At 45.2% G+C, this 21,090-nt stretch overlaps 1 protein-coding gene across 6 annotated transcripts in view; it reads left to right on the top strand.

Moving 5' to 3' along the window:
* The window catches only part of tenm2a (teneurin transmembrane protein 2a), a 205,346-nt gene that overhangs the window by 148,175 nt on the left and 36,081 nt on the right, over nucleotides 1–21,090 (top strand). For all 6 annotated transcript variants that reach the window (XM_070962078.1, XM_070962083.1, XM_070962082.1 and 3 more), the window contains 2 exons: nucleotides 1,797–2,028; nucleotides 10,715–10,953. In XM_070962078.1, the coding sequence (XP_070818179.1) occupies nucleotides 1,797–2,028; nucleotides 10,715–10,953 (471 nt within the window). The remainder of the gene's footprint in view (nucleotides 1–1,796; nucleotides 2,029–10,714; nucleotides 10,954–21,090) is intronic.

Below are 21,090 nucleotides of genomic sequence, written 5' to 3'. Positions count from 1 at the left end.
ATGTGAGTGCGCGCATGCATGTATGTGTGTGTTTCTCCCAGGAGCATCTTTGCATGTGCAAACAGATGTTTTGTGTCTCTCCCGCATGGCAGAGGTCAGGTCGCTCCATCTTCCTCTCATCCCCCTTCCCACTTCTCTCCTTTCACAAGCATCTGTTCTTCGGGGCCACGTGGGTGACACCTGCATCCCAGTGGCGGCGGCGAGGAACCAGGTCACCTTACAAACTGGTCGCGGTTACAGCTGGAGTTGCAAGGAAGCTCGCTGCCCCTTATTTGCTCTAAACACTCGCCTAGCAGAAAGGAAGGGAAAGGTAGCATGCAAGGAGCCAGAGTGTTATAAATAGACTTTATGCCTGGATTTATCTGTGCGAGGTGGTTGCTGCATCCATCTATGTTCTGTCTTGCCTTTATGTTAGTTTGTGCACATAAAGTTGCTCTTAGGAATTTCTCGACTGACAAATATCAAAGCAGAGAAGCGGACAAGTCCACTCGTCTCTCTTCCTCTCGCTCGTTTCTTTTCTTATCCAATTCAGGAGGAGACGAATGGAGGAGGGCAAGTGTGATCGCGCAGCTTAACAAAGCAGTTGCTTTTGTTGTTTTCACCTCACACGTATGTGTGCATATGTGCGCTTACTGCGTCCTTTGATCAGCACGCGGAAGGCAATGTGCAAACAAATACAGTGATTATAATGCATTCCACGGATGTTAGATGTTTAAAATAATGATGAAAGAGCAGTGTGTAGTGCTGATGAAAGGAAAAGCAAACTGTGTCATAAAACCAGAATCCAAAGCCAAATGTAACATCAATGGCGGCATGTGTTTTGCAATAATTCCAACGTTTCTTTTCAGACGGCATTGTAATAAAGGTGTGGACATGTGAAGTGTTTTGTTTGTTTGTTTTTAATAAACATGTGGTTTTTGACTCCTTTCTGATCAGCTGTGCATTGAAAACATGCACCTGTCAATATGTGAACAAAAAGTATGCAAATTAACAAGAAGTGATTCAACTGTGTCAAGCTCTCCTATGCTGTGTAGTATTTGGGTTATTGATTTTTCTGTACGAATACACACACACGTAGACACACACACATGTCTGAGACAGGCTCAAGTCCCCCACTGATTCACAGTGAGAGAGAGGGAGAGAGACACACACAGACAGAGACAGAGATAGAAAGGTGATGTGTGAATGGGTGTTCTTGTCTGAGTCATCCGGATTTGTTTTTCAGCTCTCTCACTCAACAGTCCATTAGCTCAGTGTTGGAAGGGCTGGTATTGGATTCTAGCTGACATGTTCCCCCAAGTCTGAGAGCGCGAGATGAGGGCACACGCTGTGCAGAGTGCTCTAATACTGCTTACACACACACACACACACACTTTCCCTGAATTGAGAAAAAAAGAAGAAAGAAACCGTGAAAGTGAAAGAGGAGCAAGAGCAGACAAATTGGCCAAAGATGGTCAAAACGTAGAAAAATGTGAAAATATGATCAGATTTCCTGTATCTGTTTAGCTGGAATTTCCTTCTGAAAGAAGTTATCGACCATTTGGAAAATACAACACGTACTCTGTCAAAATGATTGCTGACACAAAAGCAGCACATAATGGAATGTTAATTAAGTTATTTGCACGCTGGAAAGGTTTTACTTCTTTGGCATACTGAGAAATAAACACCAAATATCAAACAGTATTCATGTCCCATGTTTGAATTTGGAATGAAATGTGAAAATGTGAAACTCTCTTTGATTTCCTTCACAAAAAAGTGTGGCACTTAAATTCCTCTGTGTTCTTGTCTACTTGCAGGGGCTGCCAACCACCACAGTCAGTCCACGCTACGGCCTCCACTGCCCCCTCCGCACAACCACCACACCTTATCCCACCAGTCTGCCAACAGCCTGAACAGGAACACTCTGAGGGGCGGACGCAACCCCATTCACGCCCCTGCTCCGGGCACTGGAGACGGGCCGACCACCCCTGAGTCGGTCCAGCTGCAAGACAGCTGGGTCCTCAACAGTAACGTCCCGCTGGAGACCAGGTCAGAACAAATATGTTGCCTATACTATTATCTTCTGTGTTTACAGTTGACATGTTTACCTGACACCAATATCCAGAGCCATTGACAGCAAGTGCAGCAATGGAATAAGCCTCAGGTAATCAATAGTAAGAAATGAAACATCAGAGCCGTAATGCTTCAATAACATTCCTGTGAGCACAAGGTGATGGTGTCAGAGAGAAATGCCAAGAGAAAGAATAAGAGTACGATGTAGCCCTGATACATAACTGTTTACTCATTGACAAGAATTTGTCAGTATTCACCGAAAGGAAAGCAATCTTGTTCGTTACCTTGGAACAAATCGTTGTCAGGCTGGTGTAAAGTAGTAAAAAACACAACTTGGTCACACAAGAAAAAGGCAACATCTATTCACACATCCTTGGAAAATAGGCAGTGCTGGAAGTTTGGAGACGTAGCAACTACTTCTGAGGTGAGTTCACAGCTACTTTGGCAAGCTAACTGGTAACGTGCCAGCTCAACAGTAAAACGTAGAGTCTGCCAAGCTTGCTGGCGTGCTAAGCACAAGCTAGCTTTGTCACTAACTGTGAGTTAACCCTTTATAACATTGTAAAAGTTTATTCAAGTGGTGTATTTGTACAATTGACTGCAAACCATGCCTCTTTTATGAAGCAGCTCATACAGGGTTATATAGAGCAGGGTTATATAAACTGGATGGTGTGACACAGCTCAAATGAAAGCACTGTCAGCTGCAGCTGGTAAACACATTCTAAGCGTGCTCTGACAGTCAGTTGCAGACCAATGTGAGTTTATCGAGGGTAAAATATTTTGCACAACACCATTATTTGCCAAACATGAATAAAGATTTTTAAAAACTAACTTGCGACTTGCAGTTGGTCAAATGCACAAATGTGAGTGTCAGAAGTTTACCAAAGCTGAACTGCACAGTGTCTCCAAACCCCACTCAGATTTGCTGTGCCTCTGCAAGCAAATCCACTTATCATGACGAATCCACTGGAATTAGCAGACTTCATATTTAGAAATATTACTGTTATGCATAATGGCGTTACGGGGCTCTTAGTTATGATTCTAGAGACTTAGCGCCCGACAAACATAATTGTTTTAACATTCTTCCTGCAAAAAAATACCAGAAAACATCAAATTTGAACAGCTGAATTCAAAACAGTTGAACATTTCAACTGATTTGACACCAGCGTACTTTTTTGCACATATGTAGTATTATTTGTTATAAAGTGAAAGCTGCATGTTTTAGTTCACCGTGCAAACAGAGCACCACAGACTATCATGAGTGTTGCTAAGAGTCTCCCCTCCGTCATTCAAAGCCAATATAAAGTATGACCCACCTAACCAAAAGGAAAATTGCTCCCGGCCTCTGATTCAAGTGTGTGCTACTCAAATGCATTCTCTACCTCATCTCCAAGCGCAACACATACAAAAAGCTGCCATGTGTCAGAGCTATTATGTATGCAACCTGGAGTGAGGGAGCAGCAAATACAAACCATTTCACACACCCTAGACATGCGCTTTCGCCAGTACACAAAGAACACTTACCAGGCAAACAGAGCATTCATGCGGGGTATTACTATTCATGAGGCAGGCAGTGAGAGGGACACCGCCTACATGCTTGCTAGCATGCGCACGCTCGCTCTCGGAGCATTTACTCTGCAAGCTGTAGTTGTGTTTCTCCTGCTGGGCGCTGGGGCTTCCAGCTCTGACGGGCTCGGATAAGCTCCCCAGAGTGCCGGCCCTGTGCAGTATTTATGAGGCCTGGCCATGTTTAATTCAGCCCCGCTGATCTCAGGTCTATGCTTAACCTGTGCTGATGTATCGCACGGGTATGCCTGATGGCTGAGGAGAAGCATGGCGTTGAACCAGAATACTCGCCTTTAAATAGAAGCTATTTGCAGATGCAGTTTGTTTATCTAGACCTGTGTTGCCATGGTGATGTGTATGCTATAACAGTTTGAGGAGAGAGGGCATTTTTGTTATTTTTGTTGTCGTAAATGATGCGGTGGTCTTTGGCGAGGTTTGGGTTACAAAAATAAAGTTAAAAAGTCCTCTTTTCACAGGCAGTGTTCTCAGCGCCATCTTTACAGATTTAAATGAAGCAACACACACACGCACACACACATGCTGTTGAGCCCTCTGCGGTGCCAGTATTTGGTCATGTTCAGGTGGTGGGGTTGGGCATGGCTCAGAGCCTGTCACAGTGAATGGAGCCCAGAGCTGAGTTTCCAGCTCCACCCTCCAGCCCAGATTGGGCCCTCCTCTCTGGGCCTGGCGATGGCGGAGGGTGGGTGGGCTGGCTGGAGCTGCTGGAGCTTGCGACTGGGTCAGAGCCAGCCGGGCACAGCCAGAGACTCACACCATCCCTGCACTGGCAAATCCCATCCTCCATCTCATTATAACCAGCAGACAGGGGATGATGAGCACACGTGCACATGCGAGGGAGGGAGCGTGTGATCGTGTGCGTTTGTGGGTATGTCTGCATCCAAGCATGTGTGTTTTCTTTGACTGCGACTGCACCCCACTGTAATCATATGTAAATCTTGGCATTTGTTGCTCACTCGTTATAGCAAATGTGTGTGTGTGCATGTGTGTGTGTTTTGGCTTGACCCGATAGCGTGACAGCGCTGAGGGGATGAAGATTGATCACCTAAGAACACCCGAGGGCTTGAATGACTGGCAGAGAAAGAGAGAGATAGAAAGAGTCAGGGAGGGAGGGGTGGGGTGATAGCAGAGAAATATAAGTTGGCAGAGTGAGAGAAGGGGAAATGGAAAGGAATGGTTTACGGTCGAGGAGGGAGGGATAAAAAGGGAGAGAAATGGAAGGAGGTGGTGATTGAAGGAGATTGTTTTGGGGAGTGTGTATGAGAGAAGATAGAAAGGCAGAGAATGGAGATTGGGGCCCATAGAACATGGATACATTTACCAGTGTGAGATAAATGACTATAGATGGCTGGTGTCACCTGCCATCTAGTGTGTGTGCGTGTGTGTGTGTGTGTGTGTGTGTGTGTGTGTGTGTGTGTGTGTGTGTGTGTGTGTGTGTGTGTGTGTGTGTGTGTGTGTGTGTGTGTGTGAATGCATTTCTCTGTGCATGCGAGTGTGTACATGTGTTGCAGCATTTAGCAAGAAAGCACCTGATTTCCAGTTGGTCCCTTGGAGCCTCTTGGCTAGCTGATGCCAGTTTCAATCTTTCTCTGTGATCTCAGGACATTCCCCTGCATCCCCCCTGCTCACTCTGCTGTGTGCCACAGCTCTCAGGGAGAAATAAGATCACTGTAGAGGGCTGCAGCATCTCAATTTATCTGGAAGGAGCAGCGGAGGGTGGACTGGTGTGGAGGGGGGTGTTATAGGTTACTTTCAAATGCATTACTGTGGGGACAGATTCAGAGATGCTACCTGTGGGAACCACAGGGGGTAGAGGAGGAGAAGAAGGAGTCAGCCACTGAAAAAGGTTTATGCCCAGCCCTGTAATCACTACTCTATTATGCATTTGAGAAATACATGATATCATTCGAGGTTTATTAATCACATATCTTGCATTCAAACAGTATATGCTGTAAATATAGGGACCAGTATTTTTATGCAGAGGCAGTTGTTTCAAGAATTCATTTAAAGTGTAGTGAAACACAAAAACAATTTGAGCTGTGCACACATTCATATCGTATATGATATCAATAGAGTAAATGCTGTCAGCCGTGCAGATAGGAGCGTTTCATGTCTGAGAGGCACACTTTTTGTTCAGCAGTTGAGAAAACAATCTCACTAGTTCCAGGAGTTGAGCACTAAAAGGACTTCCTCTTTATGTTGGATTAATGGCTCGTCCTTAAGGTGCTCAGAAAATATGGAAATGTGACCATCTAATTCCATGACGGCTGCGACGTGATCAAAAGCTCCAGTACAGCTGCTAAAGTGACCTTGTGGTAAGATTGTTGTCTCAAGTGAATGTCATTCTGGGAGGTTAACACAGGAGTTATTCATATTTTTCCTTTGAGAATGTAACAACCTCCTCAATACTGACCCCATTTGATGAAGTCATACTAGAGTGGGTTGAAAAAATAAATAATTAATAAGTTTGAGTCTCTGCGTCATCGCGCCACACATCCTTTCCTCCACCTCACCTCCTGTCCTATCACAGCCGTATGCACATTAAACCAACTTCAACTCGATTCACATCCTACTAGGATAAAACCTGCGTCCGCCTGACTGTTATCAAACCAACTTCAGCAGACGTCGCAACAGGCTGCTCTCATTAATTACTGCGAAGCAAGCATACAATGTGATCAATCGATCCGTCACTGGCTGAGTTTAATCAGATCAGATCCTGACATATCTCATCTACTTGATGATGGTGTAAACAGTCGCCTCACTCATTAAATATGTGACCTTTGCTGTGTGATGAACTGTCATTACTCATTTTCCCTGAAACTTAATTAGTCTGATATTATATTTCATAAAAATAAATTCCTCTGACATTAGCAGAGGTGTTTCTTTATCTCAGGCGAGATGGGGTGCATTCACTAAAAGATACTGTTGGAAAACCTGGAGCAAATATAAGTATCAACTAAATTACATGCAAAAGTTTTTTTCCACTCACCGCCACAAATATGGATGTGTCACGTGCGTGAACCGTTCCTTTGATGTAAAGGAAATGTTGCTGTCTGCATAGCTGAATGTAAGACTTGAGGCTTTGCATGTTTTTGCTTTTTATCACTCAGCTTTAGAATTTCGTTACGTCCTTCAAAGCAACACTCAGCAAATGAACGCCCATTATACCGCATCCCTCTGCCGTATGCTGTTTCCTACAATTGTAGCAGGGAACAATTCTCATGACACCATCCTTGAACATCCTCCACTCCCCGAGCCCTTTGTTTCACTCTCAGATCTCACCGTTTTTCAGTCACCCCCATGCCGAGTCGACCTCCGTTAATTGTTCTCTGCCTCTGATGATGATTCTCCGAGTGTTATCCTAAGCAACCACATGTTTGTGAGAGCTGAGAAAAGGAAGAGTGTGTGCACGTGTGCTCGTGAACGCTCGTGTGTTCAGTAGCTCAAGGGGAATGCGAGCTTTGACTTCTTGCTAATTACCCAGCATGCTCTCTGTTCTGTGGTTAATTGTCCAGGTCCTCTTTTCTCTCAATGGGGAACAGGGTTGGAATGAAGTGAAAACACATCCTCCCCTCCTCTTTCTGTCTGTCTTCCAATCCATAGCCTCCCTCTCCATCCGCCATCCTTCTCTTATGTCAGCTCTTGCTCTTCGAGGATGCAAATGAAATGTTTAGTAGCACTTATGGGGCGATGAAAGAAAACCTGTGTAATTCTATATTGTTAGCATGTGGGTGGGCACCTATGTCTGACTCTCTGCAAATGTGTGTCACTGTGTGAGCTAGTGCGTGCTTTCTCTGCATGTATGTGTGTGTTGCATGTGTAAGACGGCGTGCATGACAGCGAGAAAGCAATGGTTAGACCTGGGGAGGGGTGGGGGGGGTGTGGGCGGTGGGGGTGTTGCTGCAACTGGCAGCCCAGGAGAAGAAGGGGGTTGTCTCTGTCAGCTCTCTCTAATTATGTGTGACGTTTCCATGCTGGACCACTGACAAAAATCCCACAATATTCTCACACAAGTACACAGACACACATATGAGCAAACGCACACCCCAGCCTAATGATACAGAGTTGTGATTGCCGGCTGCCTGCTATGATAGAACCCCTCCATAGTCCTCCACAACATAAATCAATGTCAATTACCTCCCCAGAGCACATTAGACACTTTCCATTCCTACTCGTAATTAGTATGGCCCATAGACATATTCCCATCCCACACCAAGCTCACAGTGGAGCTTCTGCACACAAACAACAAAGCCAGGGAATGAAATTAATTCAGTGCCCACATTCAAATACATGCCAGGACATTAAATTGTATACATTGTGTCACATGGAATACAAGTAATTCACCCACTCACCCTCACCTTGTATTCACACACATATTAGGGGCATTGTGATTAATTACCCCTGGCCTTGCCATCACAGAGTGCCTCAACGACTGTGAAAATGAGTTGAGGCAAAGACACATGCTGGTTGACCTTGAGTGTGTGTGTTTGTGTGTATACACATGCATGCAATGCGCATTCTTGCATTTCATGCACGCACATTAAAATTGATGGCTGTGACACTGAGAGGCTGGTATTTTTAGACAATAACCTCATATTTCTTTGCGTGCCATCTCCTCGCGCTCTTTCAGCCTCTATCTGTCTAGAGGGTTTTTTTTCCCCTTTCTTCCCTTTCCCCTGTTTTCCTTGGTGTCATGCGGCGTACCTGACAGGTAAAGAGGGAGGAGGGAAGAGAGAAGAGTCGGAGGAAAAAGAGAAGACGTATCCCGCAGGATACCAATCCAACAATCAGTGGCATGAGACGATGAGAGAGCAGGAAACAGAGTATAGATTGGCTGAATAATTGATAGAAAGTGCAACGGTGCTCCCAAACCAAATCATGCTCTGAGCACATCACCTGTTTGCACCAACTGTTTTTAGACGAGCAGACACATGTACAGACGTGCTGTTATGAAAGAGCGGTTATTAAAGTCATCAAAAGGATAGGAGACCACGCAGCAGAGTGCACTTAAGCACTATTTTAAATAGCAATAATCAGATCCAGCTACAGCAGTGGGTTATTACTTGTCCTACTAGCCTAGCGTGAATAAAAGAGACATTGAGCTTCAGTGGACTAACGGAGCACTGACACACATTTGTGCACATACACACACTTTCGTATTACTGTACTTCATTTCTGAGGACTCAATCTGACTTCGTGCTTGAGGTGAGTCACATCTCTGACCCGGGGCAGATTTGAGTCATGACTCCAGTGACTTCAGACTCCACTTGACTCCACTTGACAAAGAAAAGACCCTTAACTCCACTTGAACTTCAGCTTTTTTATTTGGATTGATATCCTCCCAAAGCCCAAAGTGTAAAAATTCTGCGATAAGAAAGTGTACAGCAAGTTGACTCCTCAGTTTCCCTACAACGGGTATACTTTGAATCAGTCCAACAGCAGCATATCATGTTGTGCAGACAGGTTGTAAAAGGCGGACAGCACTTACCAGCAAACAGATTGTCATGTTCAGATATATAAGTTTGCAAGTCGAAAATTAACTTATGGCAACAGGCAGAATGTGGTTCACAACAATTGGAAATGTATAACATTAGCGTTATCTAGGCTAGCAGTAACTATGTTGCTGTGTCTCATTCCATACTGTCTTGTTTAGGACTTGAAATTCATCACTTGGTCTTGATTTGAGACTTTCTGGATCACTGGATTAAAGAAAAGAAAACACAAAAGGGCAGATAAATTCAGCATTTAGTTTAATTATGTATTACTTGGCGGACATGTACACATCATTTACACGTTATGCTTCAGTGGTGATTTTGAGAGAGGCCAGAGGGACAATTGGTAGAAGAGGGTGATTATGAAAATGGATGGCAGAGATAGTATAAATACAGTCATTTATGGAGCATGTCTCTGCACCTCTTGGGCACACTTATGCTTGGCAGGTCTGTCGCTTTTCCCTCCGTGTCATACACTGCAGCCTTCAAACAGTGTATTTGTAGACGTGCAGAAGTGAGGACCGGACGAAATGTCCCCTCTTTGCAGAAATCTCCTCACTCCCAAGGTCAGAAAGTAGCAGAGCATGCACACCTACACATACACACAAACAAGTGAGTTCCACAAAGACAGGAAGACAAAAACTCCCTCTCCTCAGTCATCTTTGAGCCAATAGTGTGACCTCGCCTCCTCTGATCTGTCACACTCACCTGAGGGCTGTCTTCTGTCGTACCACCTGGTGTCTGTATAGGGGCAGCTCCTCGCTCCGTGTGCGTACTATGAGTGTGTTGGAAAAAATGTTACAAAGGTGTAACAAAACTTTTCCTTGCTTTGTCCTTGCATAGTTTCTCCAAGTGCAGTCTTTAATTTTCTTCGTATGGCATCAACATGCCTTCGATGTCAGATCAGAAAAGAAGCCTGAAAGGAAGGAAAGAGGGAAATCTTTTTAGGAATGAATGAAGCCATGAGTGGAGTAGCAGCAAGATGAAGAAAAATGATAGCATGGGCAGAGGGAAGAAGAGGAGCGGGAGAGGAGCAGAGGAGATTCGTTGGGTGAGCAGGTGCAACAATAACAGAGGATAATGGGTAATATGACCAAAGGATGATGGTTCAAATCCTCCTATTATCCTCTCTTTGAGCTCTGACCCTGCTTGGGCAGTGAGGACAGGAAAGGGGGACAGCAGTGATCCTCTGCTCCCATTGAGATCAGAAACGAGGCTCATCATAAATGGGGTGAAAGGAGACAAAGAGAGGTTCGAAAAAAACAGCAGAGCAGGTGGAGGCTGAAGACACCTTGGACTGGAACGGGAATTGGAGGCACAATCAGTTCAAGGATGTTTAAACCATGTGTCGGGAAGGGTTCATCGGAAAGAGAAATTGGACAGAAGCTTGCACATATGTGACCCTGTCATTTGATTGGGCAGCAGATGGGTGTGTCTGCTCCAGTGTTTACCCACAGAGCTAACAGAACTTTTTTACCTTTACAGCTTATTTCAGCATTGGTATCCACTAATGACATGTAAGTTTGCTTAGTCAACTTTCTGTGCGTGTGGAACGACCTTTTCACTCCTGTGTTTCCTCTCCTCAGGCACTTCTTGTTCAAGACGTCATCAGGGACCACCCCTCTCTTCAGTAGCTCTTCCCCCGGGTACCCTCTGACCTCGGGAACGGTGTATTCTCCGCCCCCTCGCCTGCTACCTAGAAACACCTTCTCCCGCTCAGCCTTCAAGCTAAAGAAGCCGTCCAAGTACTGCAGCTGGAAGTGTGCCGCGGTGACAGCCATCGCAGCAGCTTCCCTGCTGGCCATCCTACTGTCCTACTTCATCGGTAAGTGAACGCACACCAGTTGCTATTCATTAGGAGGATTAATCACATTTTGTTTTAATTAGAGCGTTTCTTTGATGAGGAGTTACAAACACACATGGAAGTGGAAGTGCTACCTGTGAATGAACACACAGTCACCTTTTTTATTTCAGGTTGTTTAGCCCTGTTTTGTTTTGATCCACAGTACATGAACTTTGCTCTTATTTATATTCATCCCAGACCACAAGGAAAAAGTGTCAAGCTAACGGCCCGTTATAAACACAAAGCAGATTCTCGAGGCGTGAGCTTTGTCACTGTAGCCTCATGCTGCACTGTCAAAATCAGACTCAGCAGGACGCCTGGCCACCACTCGGCATCAGTAAACAGCCAGTCAGACATTCTGCACAGGAAGATGTATAAACCGCATGCAGCATACTGGGGCTGTTTCATTGAGCAGGTATCTGTCAAGGTAGGAATCTTAACAGACCCACCAGGGAAATAGATGGTTTCCTCTGATCTGAAGCCAACGTGTGATAGATATACTTTAAGGAAATGCAGATAGAGGAGAGCACTTACCGAGAGATTCTGATGGCTACGGGATCTGAATGGAGTCAGACAGCATTGCTTAGAGTGTGTGGGCGTCAATTTTTTACCTACTTGACCTCATTCACCGGACAAGAGAATACAGACTGGTGTGTGTATGTGTGTGCGTGCATGTGTGTCTGTGTGTGAGGTAGACGATGGAAAGAGGACGAATAGAAAATTTATGTGGGTTTGAGTAAGTGTGTGTGTGTTTTTTTAGTGTGTGAGGAAGCAGATGTGTCACTAGGCCCTTGATTGGCCTCTTACCCCAGAGACCAGAGTCAACAGATGGGGAGATCTTAGGAAACAGTGGCATCAGCAGAAAGAGCAACCCTCTTATCGCCTCTACATACATTATTAATGTAATTTTACATTTTATATATATGTATGTGTATGTGTGTGTGTGTGTGTGGATGTGCCTGGATGTGTCCAAAGTGCATATGCGCTCCACACTGTTTGTGTGTGTGTGCACACGTGTGCATGTTTGTGTGTGTGCGCGCGCGTGCATGCGTGCATCTGCCTGTGTGTGTGTGTGTGTGTGTGTGAGTGCTTTTGTGCATCCCCTCGGAGTGCCCTTGAGAGTAGTGTGTGTCCTCCGGAGCAGATCAAGGCCACTCGCCTGGGGCACACAGACAGATCCATCCTCTCCTGAGCTTTGCACGGTCACACTGCACTGGACAGCCACATATGGAGGCAACAAAACAGCAGTGGGGAGAGGAAGGAAGGCCACAAGCACCACAAAGTTCACAACACCTCCCCGTAGAAACTTGAGGGCAGGGATGTAATGGTGCATAGAAACAACCAAAACCTCAGTTTATTCATCTTATTTTATGAGCGGCATAGAGCTCACTTGGGGCTCTAGTAACACAAATATTTGTTTTCATTACATAACATATAATTGTTAATGAACATAAGGCGATGTAAGTTAAATAAGGAATTAATTTGGAAAATAATTCAAAAATTTGTCTAATCTGAGAACATAATTGCTGCCTTATTTTTTTGCCTCTGCATCACTGCTTCTTGTCAGATACAACAACGTTCAGAATTAATTGGTAGCATTAACTTGTTAGCCATACTAAGAAATGACTTTGTCTATAGGTGTATTTATAGCTAAAAAGAGATGGGTAATTATGCATTCCCAATATGGTGTGAATATATTGTATATTGTTCCATTTCTTGAATGGAGTTCAGTCAATGGGGAGCAAGAATTGCTAATAAGTCGTCTCTTTTATGATGCCAAACATCAGAGCTTTACCACCAAACTTAACTGTGCAGCTGGCTATAATTCAGTAAGCTGAACAAGGCTGAAATGATACTTTATTGTTATTATTACTTTTGCTAATTGTGCCCCTTTTCAGCTGCTGTAAGGAAATGTTGTGCTCTGGTGTTTTCTCTCTGCTGAACAGAGCTGTAGCAGTGCTGCCAAGCCTGAAACCCTTGTGTTTACCTAGCTTTTTGTAGCGTTAATCGTGCAGCGAGTTTCAGTCGGAAGAGTTCACTGCTCATAAGGGGGATTTTGCAGTACCTTGTTTGTGTGTTATGTGGGTGTTGGTGAGGTCCCAGTACTCACTGGGGGGATTGTGCAGAGCACCCAGAGCCATGCAGCGTGAAGAGGACCCCTCTGAGGCGTCCACCCAGGAGCCCACTCATAAATTACACCAGGACACATGTGCCTGAACAGCGTTTTTCTTTTTGTGCTCGTTTGCGTGCGCGTATGTGTGTGAGTACTCCTTCCCCGAGAACAAACAGTGAGATTCATGTGCGACACTGTGCGTGTCTGATTGTGAGGCTCTGAGGGCGTGCCAGCCTTCAAACAATTTTTTTTTTCTTTGTTAGCTTCAGAAACTGCTCGACAATCTTCCACAAACACACATATGCATGCACACTGAGAACCTTTTAGAAAGGCAGGGCTCAGCGTGCTTCAGGAGGACGGTAGACGGTATCTCTTTGAAGCTTATTCACTGTGTCCTACTGTTAGAATGGAGCCATGCGGATGAGATAAGCACATACACATAGACACACGACGTGGAAGAAGTCACGTGCTGCTGTGCGTCTGTACATCTCTGTACGTGAATGTGTGTTTGTCTGAGTTATAGAGAGTTGATTTATATGTGGGGACAGACAGTCATGTTTTTAGTTAAAGCGTTGAGCTCCAGACTTCAGCAGAGTATGGCCTCCTCTTTACATGTGAAGGAATGACTGAACGGATAGAGGGAGGAGGATAAACGAGAGTGCTTGTTCTTCATTCCCCCGGCGTCTTGTTTGCTTGCTCCGCATGGAGCTTCAGAGCCAAAGGAGAGGTGGTTGCTAGGATACAGGTGAACGGTTGACATACAGGAGAGAAGACAGGTCCGTCACTGTGAACGGCAACCTGGAGAGAGCGAGATAGAGGAAGGCGAAGGGAAGAGGAAAAAAAGTGGATGGAATAGAGTTGGAATGGAGAGGGCAGAGGGGACGAAAGGAGATGCGTCACTGTCATCATGTAGCCAGAACATAAACGGGAGAGAAGCGGGGGCGCAGGAGAGGCATGAGGTCTGTTGTTTGCACTTCTTGAGAAAAGAAGGGGAGCTGATGGGGAGGAGGAGCAGGAGTGACAAGACAGCCAGGTGTGGAGAGGAGAAACTGAGGGAAGGCAGAAGGAGGAGAGATGAAGGAGAGCGTGGCCTCCTGAGGTTCTGTCACCTGGAATATCTGTGGGACTAATGTCTCCTAATTGATCACAGCGAGCAGAGAACAGAGGGAGTGTGACAGAGAGAGGAGAGGAGAGGACAGAGAGAGGCTGTGGAGGACAAAAACGGGGAGGATGATGACAAGAGAAGTTAGATAGCATAAAACCAGAAGGATGTAAGCCTCACAGGACATGCACGGAGACAAAAAAAAACAGACAGAGAAAGAGATGCATTGTGGTTCGTAAGGAAGGGATAGGCTGGTTTGATACCGAGATGAAAGATCGAGGACATGTCAGACTAGTTGTGTCCAGGTGGACTGCTTTCACACACACATACATGCATAGTCACACCCACACAGACACAGATGTGCCCTTGACTGCAATGAGTAAACTTGCTAGCGGGCGCTTGTGTCACCTTTGCAGGGGTGTTTCGAGCGAATGTGTGCGTGTGTGTGATGGCTGAATTTGTCGGGCGCAGTAGCATACTCCACATGGTATTGTCACCTCTGATGAATGAGAGCGCACACGCACGCACACACACACACACACACACACACACACACACACACACACACACACAAAATTTATTTTTAGTTGTACTCTCAGCTCGAGTGTCTGTTGATTAAACAGACCCCACCACACACACACACACACACACACACACAGACACACACTGTCATCGAGTGTGACCTTCATGCCTCTAAGCCGGCCACTTTCCATCCATCATCGCTGTCTCGCTGTTCCAGACTGATCACAATCGCTTACTGCCCATTCTTCCCGGTTATAAGTGTCTCACTTCAGTGCATTCATATCGCTGCTCCCTTACATAACAACACATTAATTATTTTTACTGTCCAATGATATATACCTCTGCTACAATATTATAGGTATTATTATAATCAAAGCGGTTTGCATTTCCTTCAAAGCTTTGCACATTTTTGCCATTAATCAGAATGTAGGGAGATGATGCAGTGCCAAAGTAATCACTGAAAGGCTGGTGAAAGCTGAGCATTCTCCGGTCCACACGTGGTAGACAGGTGCACAGGAAAATGAAGTATTATGAAAGAAAAGATTGAATTCCTGCACATTGTCAGCACAGAGTTTATTAGAGATAGAGCTTTTCAGTGATGGGCTTTTGTTAGGCATCAAATGTGAGGCGACACATCTTTATAGTGAAGCCACAGGCTGAAGCAATCAATCAAACGGGAAGTCATCTTTCAAAACACCTGAGACAATCAACACATCACAATGATTTTTTTAAAAGTCCAGTGTGTAGGATTTAGGGAGCTCTATTGATAGAAATTGAGTATAATATTCATAATTATGTTTTCATTACTGTATAATCACCTGATTTTTTGTGTTTTCATTACATTAGAATGAGCTCTTTGCACATGCACAGCCAGCGGGTCCTCTTCCACAGAGACCGCCATTTTGCAGCGCCATGTTTCTACAGTAGTCCAGAGGATACAAACCAAACACTGGCTCTAGACGGAGGTCCTCTCGTGTTTTTAGCAGGCACTAATCAGGGAGGGTGAGGTGAGGGATGATCAGTCGGTTTCAGTCTGCAACCTCACCACTAGATGCAACTAAATTGTCATCATGCCTCCTGATTAAACGTTTCCTGCCGCAAAAAGACACTGATCATCACTGTACACGATGCAACACTCACAGCTTAATACAAGTGGTTCCTAACCTATTTTGCTTGTGAAGCAGAGTAGTTCCTGAGTGCATTCAACCAAAGTGTCATGTTCCCATCTTGGATGGGAATCGTTTTTATGCAAAAGAAAAAAAAAAAACCTTGAAGCATTGAAAGGATTCCACACTTCACAGTGAAAAAAGCAAAATTTTGACAAAAATATGTTATCATGTGAATCATTTTTTGCTCTTTTTTTTTTTTTTTTTACCATCTTTTTAATCATCTTGCAACCTGTAGGACCTCTTTGGGACTGCTTGGGGCATCTTAACTGCTAGTTTTGGAACCACTTGTATGCTTCAGGAAGTAGATTTTAACAGAAAAATGAGCAGATAATACAAATGTGTTGCTGATTATGTATCAAAGTTTGATTAATGTTCTGTTAAAGAGATTTCATTTGAATATAATCAATGTCTAGTGACCCATTATCTCAGGTCACGTGTCAATGACTGAGACTGTCTATGAGACCCTGAGATGTAAAACTAAGATTTAACAAAAATCAGAAGTCACACGCATTTGTAGTCGACATGTTCTCTCTCTCTCTCTCTCTCTCTCTCTCTCTCTCTCTCTCTTTCTATCTGATCAATCATCCTCAGCTTTATCATGCAGCACCTTGAGGGGCCCTGACTCAGAGTTCAGGAAGCATTGCTGGTAACAGCAAATGAAGAGAGAAACAGGAAGAAGATGCAAGTTCCCTATCAAAGTCTTTAACTCCCTAACATTATCCCCCCACCCCCTCTTTATTTTCGTAGTCAAAACAGGTAAATTCACAGATTTTCCCCTTAAAAATGAAACAAAAATAGTGAGCGTATGTGGACTGCCTGCTTGAGCTGTGTCAGCCCTGCAGGTCTCACAGTGTGGCTGCTTTCCAAACCCAGCTCCTTGACCCCAAAGTCCCCTCTCACTCTGCATGTGACTTCCCTTCTGCCGATCCAAGGTGGAACAGCTAGAGGTCAGGATGTGTCGCTCATGCCAGTGTGTGTGTGTGTGTGTGTGTCCATATACATTTGCTGTGTGTGTGTGTGTGTGTGTGCTTGCATGTGTGCTGAGGTGAAGGCACAGTTGGGCATATGGTGAATGCAGGAACCTGGGCATAAGGATCAGACGTGGAGCGTGTGTCTATAGCAGCAGGGCCTGTCGTACTGATAAAGGTTAGGATCTTACCACACGATGCCAGTCCAGGAAAAGGGCAGGGCATGGCCAGGCCCAGGCACAAGGTGCTACACCATCTGCACCAGAGGGATAAATGGGTCATCTGCACTGGTCAGGTGATCCAGAGCAGGGTGCACACTTGTTCAGACAGTACGCGGCGGTCCAGTCAATGTTCATCCTTTGACTTTCTGCTCGTATACCTGGAGTTTCTGTACGTGCTCTGGAGGAAATATCCTTTGCTTTGAACAGAACTTGCAGGCTCACTGACGTCATTGCTGAGTGTTCATGTTGCCAGCATTAGCGTGCACGGCCTCATTTCATTCATTTATTTCCTCATTCATTTATTCATTAGCGCAGGTCTTATCTGGGCCCAGTCGTTAGTCCAATTAGGCTCATGGAGCTTTACCAGTCCTGTGTTCGAAACAGGAGATGAATGAAGGCAAAGTGAAAGAAATTGCTGCTCTCTCCTCTCTCTGTCTCTCGTTTTCTTTCACTCTCTCCCTCTCTTGGCCCCCAGAACGTACTCTTTCTTCGTCTTTCGTCCTCACTCATTCTCTCACTCTCTGATCTGTGATAAGATAGCATAGTCCCTCATATCCTGTTTCTAATACAGATCGATGAGAGGGAAAGGACTGAGGTAGGAAGGGATGAGACGAGGCAGAGTGGGTTGATGTGGAGAAGAGAAGGGGATGTGTGTGTGTGTGTGTGTGTGTGTGTGTGTGTGTGTGTGTGTGTGTGTGTGTGTGTGTGTGTGTGTGTGTGCGTGTGTGCGTGCGTGCGTGCGTGGGGAGGTGGGGGGGGGTCACAGTAGAGATATCTGAAGAGGAAATGAGGATTCAGAAAGGAGGACGTCACTCAGATTCACATCTCTTTTCATTTAGCCCATCACACACATGCATGCATGCACACACGCACGCACGGCTACATCTGCGTCGGGCTGTCTCAATATTTCAGTGCCAATAAGGAAAACCATATCTGCTGTGTGATTGAGTGAGTTGCTGTTTTCTCTACTCTAGACACTATTTTGCAGGTAGGAACTGCAAGCAACTCACATAACCTTTTGTGTTGCAGTCAATTACAGTTCAGTTGCATCAGCTGGGTGAGGAGGTCCCGTTGGGGGTTGCAGCGCGTGCGCCGGTGTGCATGCGCATGCAGTTGTTGTTAATACCACACAATTTTAAGCATTCATGCACTCACAGGCACTCTCAGAAGCAGACAAATTGTGTCTTTCAGTGTATATGACCCCCAAGGGCAGCAGCCAACTGCCGCCCCCGTCGCTCTGTCTGAGACTCTAAATGATCTCAGCAAGCAGCGTCTTCAGAACTTAGCAGAGAGAGAGGGCTGCTTTATTTATAGACTACATAAGTGGATATTGTGTGGTAAATTCTAAGAAATATCCCAAACAGCCTCAACACTGAGAGGCCTAGGCAGCACACTGCTCTTTCCTCCTGCTCTGTCACCAATATTAGTGCTGCACCATTGTGCTGCAGAGGTGGTGAGAAAGGTGCAAGTGATACAGAAATTTTCTCAGGTGCCTGCTTTTTGAGCTTGCTAAATGAGGGCCTTGAGATGGGGGGGGGGGGGGGGGCGTGAAAGGTAGAAAGGCAGGGAAAAGGCTTCCTAAACCAATTAGCAGCCGGGCCGAGGATGGGGGGCTGGCTACAATTACCGCCCTAATTGAGGTCAGAGTTGTTAATTTAGTGGTGAATTAGAACAGTTAATATGCATTTATCAGGATGGCCAGGGGAGATGGCGAAGAAAAGTGCGTTGCCTATGTGTGCCTGTGTGTGCATACCCTTGTGCTCTTTGTGTAATTTTAGCCGCATTGCAAGAGATTACATACGAAAACATGCAAGAGGCCATTCTCTGCCTCTGTGGTGCAATTAGGAGCAGTGCAATTGGTTCAATGGGAGATGTTACCATTTAAATAGGCAATGATATGGTTGAGGTGAGACGGAAATGGGCAAGAGACATATAAACATAGAGCAGGAAAGAGGGAGAGAGCGAGTGAGGGTTTGAACAGTTGGAACATGTTCCAGAGAACAGAATGATGATGATACAATATTTTCCAGTCAGGGGACACTCAGTGCACAGTCTGCCACAAAGTCACCTTTCTCCATCTCTGGCGCTCTCTTTTTTCCTCTCATGCAGAAATCCAGTCACACCCTTTAACTTGGAGACATATAAATATTTCTGAAAACACACGAAGCCTTACGCACGAACACTGTGTGATTGCCTGTGTTGTGGACCACTTACTGTCAGAGGAAGAATCACGACCATCTTTTCTTACACAACCAGTCAATGAATACAGGGCCACTCATCCCTTAAATTTTGTCTCTGTATCTTCTTCTCCCTTCCTCATTTCATCCGTGGAGGCCCCTTATTCATCTCTTCCTCTCCTCTCTGCAACATCATCTGTAGCCTGTTTTTCCTGCTCTTTTTTTATCCTCAGGGGATTTTGTGTATTCTTTAATATTCTCTCAGTTCTTGCTGTCCTCCAGAATTCTCTCTGTTCCTCTCTCCCCTCCGCCGAGGTTCGGCATGATTTCTCCGAGAGCTCCTGACCGTTGGCCCCCTCTCCGAGCCCGGCCGCCACCTCCTCCTTTTCATCTCCCTTGCCCCTCTGTCTGTCAGTCCGTCCTTTTATTTTCTTTTTTGTCACAGGATCACGTGTGCTGCTGCTGTTTCAGATGCTGTCTTTTGCAGATGATACTGGCAAGCACTTTGCCTCTCTGAATTATGCATCGAGATTACATAAAAACCTCATGAAGCAGCTGATCTATTTTTAATCCAACTCGTTTGCTTGTTAAACCTGTTTCTCTGTGATCTTTCCACATGTGTGTACATGTGTGTGTGTCTGTTAAAATGAAGACAAGTGAGAAGACAGAGATTAAAAAGGAACACAGCCCAAGTGAGGCTGTCTCTCTTGTTCTCCCGGTGTCTGTCAGTCGAATTCAATTCAGATAGGCTTTTTTTGGCATAACGTTTAATAAAGCCTCCCAATGCAGCTTGAAAACAGTAATTACAGCAATTATGATCCGAAAAGAAAATGCTTAAAATTATGGCAACACAAAGCTAAATACATCAATTTCAGCAGTTTCATTTTGGCTAAAATTACACCCTAACAAAGTTAGAAGTGTTGCTGAAATGAGGGACGGTACTTGTAAAGAGAATGATAACAAGTGTCTCTCTTTGTCTCTGTCTTTCTTTCGTTCTCTGTCTCTGCTACTCTGCGTGTCACTGCAAAGAAACCTGTTGCCAATCATTGGGTTTGTGCTCTCGTCACTGAGGAGTAAGAGTGCCATCTATTGGTCAACTTTTCCCAGCCACCCACAGTAAAAAAAAGAAAAAGGAAGAAGAAGAAAAAAACTAATTCGGGAAACCACACGTGTGCACCGACCCTCAAACACGCACGCCTAATGAACAGACATACACAATGAGATAACTATAGGGCTGTCTGATGTGTTCTTGGGGATGACCTAGATTGAGAGCACCGTCACAATAGACTCACTATTGCTTACTGTCTCTTGCTGATTCAATAGGTAATCTTTCCATCGACTGCTCCCTGTGATACCATCTCGCCGTGTTCGTGTGCCTGCATGTGTGCGCGGATCCATGTGTGCGTTATCTGCAAGGAAGGACAGGCAAAGATAAGAAGAAAAGAAAGACGAAAAAGGGGGAATTAAAAGGGATAGAGGGAGAGGCATGAAGGTCAGCGCGATGAGAGTGGAGAGGGCAAGAGGTGGATGTAAGAGAAAAGAGACAGGGGGAGGAGGGACACTGTAGTTTCGCTGCATTCTCTCCCTCCATCTCTCTTGTTCTCTATACCAGCCCCCCCTCCTCACGAAAAATAAAAAAGAGCTGACAGTGGAGGCCGGGCAGCAGCCGAGGTGTCAGCGCTTTCCTTTGACCAGAAGTGAGGGAGGGGAGAAAGAGGGAGAGAGGGGAAACATAAAAAGGAAGAAACAAAGAAACACATAGAGGGGGAGAGAGATGGGACATACGAGGTGAGAATAAGTCTGTCCTGGCAGCATTTCCTAAAGCCACTTCTCCTCCTCCTGCAACT

Source organism: Chaetodon trifascialis, chromosome 5 (genome assembly GCF_039877785.1).
Source record: "Chaetodon trifascialis isolate fChaTrf1 chromosome 5, fChaTrf1.hap1, whole genome shotgun sequence".
In the NCBI taxonomy this organism is placed as follows: domain Eukaryota; kingdom Metazoa; phylum Chordata; class Actinopteri; order Chaetodontiformes; family Chaetodontidae; genus Chaetodon; species Chaetodon trifascialis.
This window is presented reverse-complemented; position numbering and strand designations above follow the sequence as displayed.